Source organism: Arvicola amphibius, chromosome 11 (genome assembly GCF_903992535.2).
Source record: "Arvicola amphibius chromosome 11, mArvAmp1.2, whole genome shotgun sequence".
NCBI classification, from domain to species: domain Eukaryota; kingdom Metazoa; phylum Chordata; class Mammalia; order Rodentia; family Cricetidae; genus Arvicola; species Arvicola amphibius.
In genome coordinates this window covers 71612824-71624896 of record NC_052057.2, presented here as the reverse complement: position 1 = coordinate 71624896, position 12073 = coordinate 71612824, and the positions used below count along the sequence as shown (strand labels likewise).

The following is a 12073-nucleotide window of genomic DNA, read 5'->3' as shown; positions in this document are numbered from 1 at the left end:
AATGATTTTCTTATTAGATCTGATAGACACTCCATGAAATGGAACCCATACCTAGTATTGTTAATGCAGCCTAGGGATGAACCTAGTACTATTATTCTGCTAAATGAGCCTAGTAGTAAAAGGGCTTCTGATGACATATTACTTACTATACCTGTAGAGTCATCACTCAGCCCTTCGCAGATAAGCGTCTTGCAGCATACTGTAATTAACACAGAGACCCACAATTGAACAACATGCAGAGAGTGAGAGACTTTGTAGTGTTCAACCCTAAGTGGGAAATCTTTATCACACCGCTACCACCAGTGTGCAGGTTATAAGAGCCAGAAGTAGTGGAAAATCTTAATGAAACAGAATAACAGATGCTCACAGAGACTGTGACAGCATGCCCAAGATCATCCCAAGCTTGAGCCAGGCAAAAATCTCAGTATGGAGAAGGAAAATGGGCATGAAGTCCCAACCCTAGTCAAAAAAAGAAAACCTACTCACAAATGCTGGAAGAGGAAAAATCAGTTTTCTTCAATTTAGTAACACTTAGTATATATACTGCACTCCTGAGGAATAGTGGGCCAACCCAAAACAATCTCCATGGTTTTTAGTTGAACTCTCCTTTTCTTTGTTTTGTTTTAAGAAAAGAAAAAAAAGAACATGAAGTTACGTAGGGAGGGAAGAGAGGTAGATTGGAAGAAGCTAGAAATGGGAAGAATGTGATAAAGTATGTCATACGAAATTCTCAAAGGATAAATAAAAGAATAATAAAAAAAATTCTTTAAGCCAGGCAGTGGTGGTACACACATATGTAATCCCTACACACAGGAGGCAGAGGCAGGTGGATCTCTGTAAGTTCAAGGCCCATCTGGTCTATAGAATGAATTCCAGGACAGCTAAGACTGGTACAGAGAAAAACCCTTTCTCAAAAAAAAAAAAAAAAAAAAAAAAAAAAAAAAAAAAACAGACAGACAGACAGACAGATGATAGATAGATCTTTAAACACACCACTATTGCACACTGTCTCTTACTAGCACACTACAGAATAGAACCTACATGCACCAGCCAATAATGCAAACGATTTCTGCTTCCTCTCTCTCTCTTGCTGGAAGACCTTCCTGTTTACACACTTTCTTTCTTGATGCTCTTCCATTCAACAAGTTTGTCCTTTTCTGAGTCTATGATCTAGAGATTTTTATGACTGTGACACAGAGTTTCTAGGAACTCAGGAAAATATAGGTAAACTGAAAGGTTAAAAAAAAAAAAACTCTTTGCTATTCACAATTCTGTTGGCTAATCCATTGAAGTGAGTCCCTTCTGGGCATTGCAGGACATTTGGCAGCATCCATGGCCTAAACACTAAGTGCCAGTGGTCCTCCTCCATGCTGTGACAATCGAAAGTGACTTCCAATATTTCCACGTGCTGGGGAATATTATTATAACTGGGCAAAGATGTGCTACATTTGCTTATGCTCCAGAATATTTCTTTAACTGTGTAAAGGTGTGTTATTTTTGTTTATGCAGCATTTGTTTAACAATATAAAGGATGTGTGTTTCATTATGTAAAGATGAGTTGCGTTTGTTTTCACCTTGCCTGCCTGAGCCACCTGATTGGTCTAATAAAGATCTGATTAGCAGTAGCTAGGCAAGAGAGAGGATAGGCAGGCTGCCAGGAAAAGAAAATAAAAAGGAGGAGAAATTTGGGTTCAAAAGGGAGGGGAGAGGAGAAGAAGGAGACAGGGAAGTGAGGGGCCAGCCACAGAGTCACTCAGCCACCCAGCCACCCAGCCACCCAGTCAGCTAGCCAGCCACAGAGGAAACAGGAATGTAAGATATATAGAAAGAAGGAAAGAAAAGTAAAACTCACCAGGGCAAAACACAGGGAGAAAAAACAAAAACAAAACAAACAAAAAAAAGGATAATTTAAATTAAGTTAGAAAAGCTGGCTAGAAACAGTCAGTCCTAAGCTGAAACTGGGCATTTGTAACAAAGATTAAGAAGTCTGTGTCTTTACTGTGGAGCTGGGTGGTGTCCCTCCAAAAGAGAAAAAACAGCTACACATATGTCCCCAGGAGTTGGGTGAAGTCACATCCTGATTGAGAACCACTGGTTTGGTGTAACATGAGGGGGCCAGGCCTGCTTGTTTGGGTTTCTGTCCTGCCCGGTACCCCACAGCTGGCAAGCCCCAAAGAAATAACACAGAGATCTCTATAAGTTATAAAGCTGATTGGCCCATTGGCTCTCACTGGCTAACTCTCACATCTTGATTAACCCATTTTTCTGATCTATGTTAGCTATGTGGCTCAGTACCTTTTCAGTGAGGCAGATCACATCCTGCTGCTTCAGTGATCTGGGCAGGAATGGGAGGAATCAACTTCCTCCTTCCCAGAATCCTCCTGTTCTCATTACATCATTTCTACTTCCTGTCTGGTTTTCCCACCTTTACCTCCTGCCTGGCCAATCAGTGTTTATTTAAAACATGATTGACAGATTACAGACAATTCTCCCACACCAGTTTGGAATGAGCTAAAACCTCTGTAGTTTCCCGTGGGAACAGGGCTTCAGAACCAGCAATGCCTGACTGTCACAAAATTGCCTGTGGTTTCCCAGAAGGACCAGGCAGCAGTGGAATCCCCTACCTGTGTTTTCTGGCAATGGGAAACTGAAAACACAGGATCCCAGCACAAACTACTGCAGGAGCAAGGGACACAGCAGCACCTACTGACACCAGCTGCTACCGTCTCAGAAAGACCCACTGGAACAACCCTAGGCCCCTCATGGTGCCTCACGCTTTCTCCCTGAATGCTTCCCCTACAATACCTAAAGTCCACTTTTCCTCCTCTTTACAAACCTTACTCCTTCTTAAAATTATACAATACAAAGTTTCCACACACTTGGAAAAACAGTCCTCAGAGCTGAACTAGAGACATGTACTGACCAATATGTACTCAGAGGTTGCATGGGCTCGGAGGTGAGTCCACCATCTGTGAGAGTGGCCTTCTTAGAATTTCTATGTAAGCAGTACTAATGACTCTTGAAAAGACATGTGGGTTTATAATCCACACGTCTGTTCAGATGCAAAGCCATTCTGATATAATACCTAGATGAATCCTTTACATGGTTAGTCTTCTTAACCGTTTTTAAGCATACAATCAATAGTCTCAAATATATGCAACATCATTGTACAATCAATCTCCAGGACAGTTTCACCCTGTAAAACTGAAATTCTCTGACCATTAAACAACTAACTCCTCAGTTACCTCTCTTCTTAGCCCCTGGCAAAACCGATTCTTCCATCTAGGAAGTAACTACTTTACAAGTTGTATAAATGGAATCAGGCAGTTTTGGGCTTTGTGTGACTGGTTTATTTCTCTCACCATAAAGACTTAGAAGCTGTCTCTGTGTGCCAGGTGCCTGGATTCCCTTCCTTTTGGTGGTCGAATGGCATCCCATTGTCCGTATTACCACATTCTGTTTAGCGGCCCCCTTGCCGATAGGCATTGGCTCCCAACTCTAGGCTCCCATGAATACTGCTGCATGAACATGGATTGCTTTCAATTTGTTTTTGTTTGTTTTAAATATATACCAGAAGTGGGGTCGTTGGATGATGTTGAGAAAACGCCACACTGTTTGTAACAAACACTAATGTTTAAATCTTTTGGAAGCTTGGTTTCTTTGACCATTGAATGTCATTTTCGTTTGTTTGTTTACAATGGGACTGAATGGGATGAACCCTAAATCACATCGTGGCTTGAATCCTATTGTGCTGACAAGAATCTGTGCTTGAGGACAACACGTTCCCCTTCCTGTCTGAGTGTCCTATACTGTCTGTCCCTCATTGTTCAAAACCCTGTGCAATATTGGCCTCACATGTGTCTGCTCCCCGCCTCAGTGAACTGTTATTGTCTCTAGATTATCAAGAAAGAAAGAAGTGACCCAGCCAGGCAGATCATATCTATAACCCAGCATTTGTGAGGTGCAGCTAAGGGTCAGGAGTTCAGGGCCAGTCTTAGACACATCTCCTGGTCTCCAAAAACTGAAAGCAAATGAAAGACAGGAAAGAAGCAGAAATGAGTTGTGGGCGTGTTGGTATTCCCCACCTGCAGCTGCACAGCCTGACGGGTTTCTCAAACTGGGTGCCACCCACAGAGGGAAATGCAACCGTGCACACGGCCTCTGGTGAGGAGAGAGGAAGTGCTGCTTGCCTCACTTCTGACATACAAGGAACATGATATGAGCTGAACAGCCTGTATTTATCTATCTAGGGACACACGTGTATGCTACATCGATTTAAAAACTCCACAAATTTGAAAGAGCAAGGGGGTAGAACATGGGCGAGCTTAGAGGGAGGGAAGGGAAGGGAGAAGAATGTAATTACATTATAATACCAAAACTTAATCAATTTAAAGAAGGACACCATTTGTTCAAGTTGATTCTCTCACTAATCCTTCTGGCATTATGCCGTCATACAGCTGTGTGTCATTCTGAGAAGTCCCCAAAACACAGGAAGTACATCAAAGGGACAACCTGCTCCTGGAAACACAGGAAGAAACTGGTGATCTTCTTGAGATGGAAGAACGACCAGCAGTGGCGGCTCGAAGCCCGAGTTCTAAAGGAAACTTCCCAGCTGAGTCGTGGGTCTCTGGGCTGTTGATCCTACATGCTCGAACAGACCAGCATCAATAGCTTCGCCCAAGTGCCTAGTGGAGATACAGAATCTAAAAAGATGGCTCTTTTTACCAGCAGATGGGCTGAAAAAAGTCAGCATGCCCAACCCACTGACTTCTCCACTAAGATCGGAAACACGTGCTGTCCAACTGGGCCCCGAAGTCATTTGCTTCTCAGTCTTGCAGACTGATAACTTGCCTTAGAGGCCCCAACCAACAGACACACCAGCAGCAGACAGTAAGTCCAGTCTCTGCTAGACATACAGAAGAAATACATGATTTAACAGATTAGCTGTCCCAAGAATGTGGGGCGCTCTTGCTGAACCTCCCAAGGGGCTCCTGCCTGCCACCTATCCCTGGCTGCCCACAGTGTTCTAGGGGACTTTTTTCCATCAGCCTGGATTTATTTCCTGAAAATCCCTGATATTCTCTCTCACACATTCATTTTCAGCGGAGATTATCTTTCTCATTTACTCAAGATTTACACCGAACCTACTTCCAAGAGAATTTCAGACAGCTTAAAAAGATAAAGGCATTGTAAGGCGGGCACACAAATTTAAAGCAGGATTTTAAAACTACTCAAAAGTCTTCAGGGAAAATAGATTCCTGTCTGATGCCTCCCTTCCCGCAACCCCCATCCCTGCCACCTGCTGCTTCCCCTGGCCCTCTTCAAGACAGACAGGGGCATCAATATGCTTCCTTTTACTTCTTGAGAATGAGGATAAACCCAAGAAGTAAATTCTCAGTCTGGCTCCTTCCTGGCTTCCAGGTTGCTGCAAGCTGCCTGGGGTTAGAGGAGACATCTGGTGAATTCTGTCAGTCTTACAAAGTCTATTTGTTCCCAGTCCGTGTGAGGAAAAGATGCATAATGGTGAAACTGGGTCACCACACGCCCCTCACACGTATAAAGGGCTTTCGGTGTGTTGCACAAGCTATAAACGCACTTAATGGCCTCCATTAAAGAAAGGTAGTCATCGAAGGCTGACACGCAGACTCTGATGGCAGGACCTTGAGTCCCCATAAAAACGTAATTAGGAAATAGCATCACTGAAATGCTGACCAAGACTTTCCTGGGCCCTGTTTTGAGGGAGTGATTTCCTACACAATCCTTTAACTTCTTTTTCTGATTATGAAAGAAGAAGACACACACCATAGTAAACCATCATTAACTCCCCTCCTGCCCAGGCCTAGGATGAGCCTGAATTCTGGTATAACAATGAAGTCCCACCCATACTGTCTACAGAACACTCACACACACGAAATCCCACTAAGTCTACAAACTATTAAGAGGGGAAGCTCTCATAATCCCCATTGGAAAGAGAAGCCAGGCGATGTGAAAGGGTTTGTGAAAATGTCCCAGAGCTGTCACCAGGGGAGAATACGGACTCTTGCCTCCTAGCCTTGGATAGTTCGGACCAACTGCGTTCCGTCCTGAGGTGTGAGTCTGTGAGTCGGGGCTGATGGTTAAATGGTAGCACAGGGAGGCAGTAAAGCCAAGTGCCTGTACCACTTGGCGGCCGGTCAGCCCATCCCAACCACCATTTATGACAAATACCATCCGAGTGGACCAATCGCTTTTCAAAGGGTTCCATTGCACTTCGTTTATCCTGTTCAGGGAGGATGCGTGTGACACAACATGTGTGTGGAAGTCAGATGAGAATTTTTAGTAGTGACTTTTCTCCCAGGTCATCTGACTTAGCAACAAGTTCTTTTAACCCCTGAGCCATCTTGCCAGCCCCCCAGTGACTCTCTGTTCTAGAAATGCATCTAGAAATACATTTATTGGTTGTTCACTTTTTCTCCCTTCCCTGTGGTTCACAAATTTTTTTTTTTTTTTTTTTGCCACCAAAAGATCACACACCCATACACCTCTCTTTGAGATCTACTTACAACTCATGGTCTGGTTGCCCACTAAATGCATTACTAATACTGACAAAGCTTTCTCTATAGTCAAAGCCAACACTGAGGCTCTCTAGATCCTCGCAGCAGAGTCAGAGAGGTTAACGGGTAGAAGCCCTTTTAGCAAAGCTACGTCCTCATTTCTTCTTTTGTACTTCAAACTACCAGAATGCTAACATAGAGCCTTGCCAGGATGCAGATACGCAATTATACCACCCTTTGATGGTCTCAATGTTACTTCAGATACTTGTTCCTGCCTGCAGCTTCTACCTGGCATTAGGTTTGTTGCTGCTGTTTGGTGCAAAGTCTGGCTAAGGAGGTTAGGAAGGAAGAGAGGGAAATTTGTGAAGGAATTATGTGAAGTGTTTTACCATTGTTACTCTCTAGAAAAGAAATCCCACATTCTGACTGGTTACTTTTGCTTGTGTCCTGGGAAAACAGAGTCTTCTGATCTTAATTTTTACAGAAGGAGCCTAGAAAGTCTATTCCCAAAGGTTTTGGGCCAGGTGTATCATTATGTACTTGTAATCCCAGCATCCAAGGGACCAAGGCAGAGGGATTGCAATGTTAAAGCCAGCCTTTATATATAGGCTATTATATATACTACTATTATAGATATAATGAATTCTGGCCAGCCTGGACTACACTATGAGCCTCTGCCTCCTCACCCCCACCACACTCAAACCACCCCTCCCGAAAAAATCTTGTTTTGATTACTAAAATTCATTTCATGTAAAGCGGAATTATCATGGGTTTCCTTAAGAATACACCCTAAGGCACTCACCAATTTACAATTACTTTTAAAAAACAAAAAACAAACAAACAAAATTAAAAAGAAAACCAATCCGGTCAGCACCTTTTTTTGAAAAGGAAGAAGAAAGCTACGTGTCGCTTCACACCTGTCCTGAAAACTCCTCAAATGTTATGATTCACGATATTTTGGTTTCCCCAAAGGAGCCTAGAGCTGGGGATGAAGCTGAGCGGTAAAGCCCTCAAGTGCCTGCACAAAGCCTGGGCCCAGTCCCGGGACAGTACCTAGCCCAGGCTATGGATACTATGAATATGTATGTAATGTGCAATTGCTATGTTCTTCAGAAAAATCTGCTCTCAACGTTCTAACCCTTGGCATGAGGTCTGTGATTCTGATGGAGACCGTCTGTGTCCAGCGCAGCTGTGTGCCTGTAGCAGGGTAGAAGGGATATGAACTTCCGGTGTAAGTGGAAGTAAAGGCCAGCAGAAACAGGGAAGCACACCGGGATAATCACACTGATGCAAGACACCGTTCTGGATAGTCCACGTGGTTTTCAAAAGGAAGAGACAATCTCTCCAGCAAAACATGTATAATCATCCATTAAATTACACGATTAAACTTAACATCACCAGTCAATGTCCAGATGTGTGTAATATGAAGCATACAGCATCACCTAGGAAGTGCACTAACACAAGCGGTCTGTCTCAGTTTACGGTCACCAGAGAGAAATGATCAGACAAGACGAGAATGTGAAAACTCTACGTCCCATCTAGCCTTGTCCCCCGCAAAAGTCTGTCTGTCTCTCTCTCTCTCTCTCTCTCTCTCTCTCTCTCTCTCTCTCTCTCTCTCTCTCTCTCACACACACACACACACACACACACACACACACACACACACACACAGGTTAAGATGCTGTTCTGCAATGTGAAAGCTATAATGGCAAATTGCCGAGTGTAATTATGTTAATAGGTGGGCTTTGGGGAAATCCTAGTTTCAACATTATTAAAGATAAAGGAATTCAGGTGGCAATTGAAATTGAATTGAGGAAGGTGTTTGATGGTAATAGGCAACAGTTCGTAACTTTCTCAGCATGTTCCTGCATCTGCCAGTATGGAAAAAGTGCATTTATTTGTTTCTCTATTTATTGCTAGTGCTGAAGAGCCAATCCAGGACATCCTCCACGAGAGTTCTCTACAGCTAAGCTACACCCCAATCCCAGAATACCTTTCTTTCTGGAAGAGGCTTGCTGCGGCTCAGTGGTGCTACAGAGTTCCCCACATCAAAATATACACAAATACGGGGGAGGGGGTGCCGATAAACAAAGGGGACCTTTTGTTGTTGACTGAGATTGTGTAGTCCTAGTTAGCCCAGTCTGCACCATGTTGCCCAGGGTGACCTTAACTCTTAGCAATACTATCGGTTCAGCCCCCCAAGTGCTGGAATTGCAGGTCCGGGCCACCATTCACAGCTGATAAAATAAGCAATTATTAAGTCCGGTGAGTGGATATATTGATATCTATTAAGTATCATAGATATCATTCTTTAATCTTTCCACGTCAAGTATTGGAAGACATAGTGGCACGGTGACTAGTCTCCTCTGTCCACAAGGAACAGCTGTGCTTACATTTAATAATAAAATCAAGTTATAAATGCTGCATTGGGCCAGTTCCTGTAGACAACTCTGTCCTCCAAGGACAGCGAGTGGATTGAGGACGAAGTAGAGCCCTCCCACACTGGCTGTGTTTTCCACTCTCTTTGAAATCCTTATTCACACATCAAAGATCCTTTCAACACATGGCTAAGAAGTTACTAAATATGTCTAGAGTTTGACGATCTGCTAGTTAATATTTTTATAAAATCAGAACTTTAATGCTGGCCAGCTAGCCGAGCCACTTGGGGAGATCTAGGCCAGGGAGCCTGGTCTCAGGAGGAAAATAAAGGACCGAAGAAACAACACGCAGGTTGTCCTGTGGCCTACACACACCTACACACACACACGTGCACACACACACACACACACACACACAGGCGTTAGGTGTTTTAGATGACTCCAGCAGAGAAACAGGAACATAGATCCTTCAGCTAGGGTGACACTCGCCCTTTCCAGGGTTCAAATTCATCGTTTAGTGTACTTTAAAGGAGCAGTTACTGGCGCACGCCTTTAATCCCAGCACTCTGGAGACAGAGGCAGGTGGATCTCTGAGTTCGAGGCCAGCCTGGTCTACAAGAGCTAGTTCCAGGACAGGCTCTAGAAACTACAGGGAAATCCTGTCTCAAAAAACCGAAAATAAATAAAGGAGCAGTTACTACAGTGAGCTGCTGACAAACATCAAACATGCTTCTAGAAAGTCGATTAGCCATGGCCCTACCTGCCTGGCCTCCCATGGGCTCTCTGAACTTAGCCCAAACACCTCTGCCCACTGACGCTCTTAAATGCAAGACAAGGAACCAAACCACAGAGCCTGTGTTCTTCAGAAGAGAGTAAGGAACTCCCACAGACTCCAGTCACTGAGGTCCTTAAAGCACAAAGGGATGAACCTGCTAGCCTGGTGTGCTGACTCTTCAGGGACAGACATAACTTACTCATCCCTTGTCTTTCAGGCTTCACTGGTGTTTGGGTGCTTGGAATACAGGGGTGGGAGTGGCACAGGGTATGTGGTCTGGCTACCCCATTAGCTGCTGTTGGGGATGAAGAGGTGGCAAGGGAAAGAAAGCAGTAGCTCACAGCTGCTGCTGAGTTCCCTTCCTTTCTGGTCTCTTCTAGGAAGGACAGCTTTTACACAATAAACTTGGCAAATCAGAGATTTCCCAAAGGTGGACAGCAAGAGAAAATGGCCCTATCCTATCCTATTTTTGAGTGTTTGTATCGGGTGGAGAAAGACAGATATGAGACGCATCTGAAAACTTGTTCAAACAACGCATTACCGCAAACTGAAAACATAGCACACCAAAAATAGAACTTAAAAGGAGTGAGCCACAACACTCAATATATTGAAAATACAAATGATCATGTTCCTTTATATTTGGGAAAGAAAAGGAACATCGCTGTGGGTCAAGTACACCCCTAGAGAACAGCAACTCTTACCTAGGTACAAGGATGCGTTGTCTTTCTTGACGTTGTCATCTAAATAGGTTGGTCCCAGGGTGTAAATCGGTGTGGAGCCCATTCCAATGAGAACCTGTGCACAAACGAATAAAGCCACATAGACCCAGTGATTATTTCCTCCCGATTCCTTGGGACAGGGAGGAGGCTCCAGGGTGGCTGTGGAGTTGCCATTCTGACAAAGGCCATCGTTGGAAGCCGAAGCGTTCAACTCTTGGATTTGGTAGGGAGGCGAGATGAAGTGAGGTAGGGCGAAGAGCGCAGCCCCGACAGCGATAAGAAGTCCACCCACCGCCAGCCATAGAGGCCTTCTCCCACGGCCACCAAAGTAGCTGACGAATACCACCACCACCAGGTTTCCTATGTCAAAGCAGCTGACCAGCAGCCCGGACTCGGAACTCTTCAGGCTATAGCGCCTTTCGATGGTAGTGATGACGCTGCTTAGGTACCCAGAGACCATCAAGGCCTGGATGAAAGTCAGAAAACACATGCACACTAGGAAACAGCGAGAATCCGTGAGGACCACATAGAGACACCTTCTCTCCTGGAGTGTAGCCAGAGTAGAAGACACCGACAGAGTTTTGCTGGGGTCCATCCTGTGGTTGCAGTCGATTACTTCCGCTGCAGTCCCTGCCGAAGTGGATGGGGCAGAAGGGCTAGGTACTGTTAGGTTCGGTCCTCTATGCCTCTCCTGGTGACCCAAAGCTTCAGTGCAGCCCAAGGACAGTTCGCCATCTGCGTTCCCAGTACTGAGATTCGGCCGACAGGAGGCGCTGTGCAGGACTGGTAAACTCTTCGACCTGAAGGTCTCTGACTCGCACTTCTCTTGGACAGCTCCCTCCGCCGCAGGTGCCTCCAGCTGCTCTTGGACCCGGGACTGCACAGTCCCTTCGTCCATGGTGCTTAAGATTTGAACACTTATCCCATGCAAGGCCTCCGGCACTTTTCATCCACCTGCACGAAGGGCCGAAGCCAAGCCCACTCAGTTTTGCCCACCTGAGACCCGGGCTGCGTGTGACAGAGCCGCTTAACGGAACATCTCAGCAGCAGGCAGGTGCCCAGAGCATCCTGACCGGAGGCGCAGCGGGGAGGTTTCGCCACCTTGTGCTGGGGGAGGTAATGATCCGCACAGTCCTGCGAGGAGCCTTGCTCGGCGTCCACCTCCTGGGAATAGCTCGCGGCAGTCGCTTTGCGCGTCCGGTGCTCATCCCCTCCGCCACCGCCTCTCAGAAGGTGGCCAGGAGCAAGAGCGCTCTGAGCCCAGTGTGGTGTCACTTAGCGCGACTGTCCGAACGGCATCCCACTTAGTGCTCCCAGGGGCGTTCGGTGCCCACCGCGGGGATTGTGATACATTCGGGGGTGAAACTGCCAACCTGTAAAGTAGAGAACGGATAGTCAGGGAAGGATGACTGAAGTTGGGGCTGGCGTCCCGAAGCCCGAGCGGAGGGAAGCGGGCGTGGGCGGGTAGCGCTAGGTAACCCCGTGGCCCCCAGAGGGACCGAGGTGCTAGCCACTAGAAGAACCCGGCAGGAAGAGCCCGCAGAGGCTGCAGCCTCAAGTCCCGGAACAATGAGCAGCAGGCGGTCCTCCGAGACTCTCCCTCATTGTCTGCGACGAGCCAGCCCCCGCCCCGCCCCTTTTGCCTTAAACAGTGCGTTTGCTTTTATA

The 12073-nt window shown here is 45.9% G+C and overlaps 1 protein-coding gene across 1 annotated transcript in view; it reads right to left on the bottom strand.

Annotated features, from left to right (window-relative positions):
• Slco5a1 (solute carrier organic anion transporter family member 5A1) overlaps nt 1-11303 on the bottom strand; it is a 122648-nt gene extending 111345 nt beyond the window's left edge. The window contains exon 1 of the mRNA XM_038348371.1: nt 10388-11303. Within this exon, the coding sequence (XP_038204299.1) occupies nt 10388-11303 (916 nt within the window). The remainder of the gene's footprint in view (nt 1-10387) is intronic.
• Nucleotides 11304-12073: the final 770 nt, after the last annotated feature.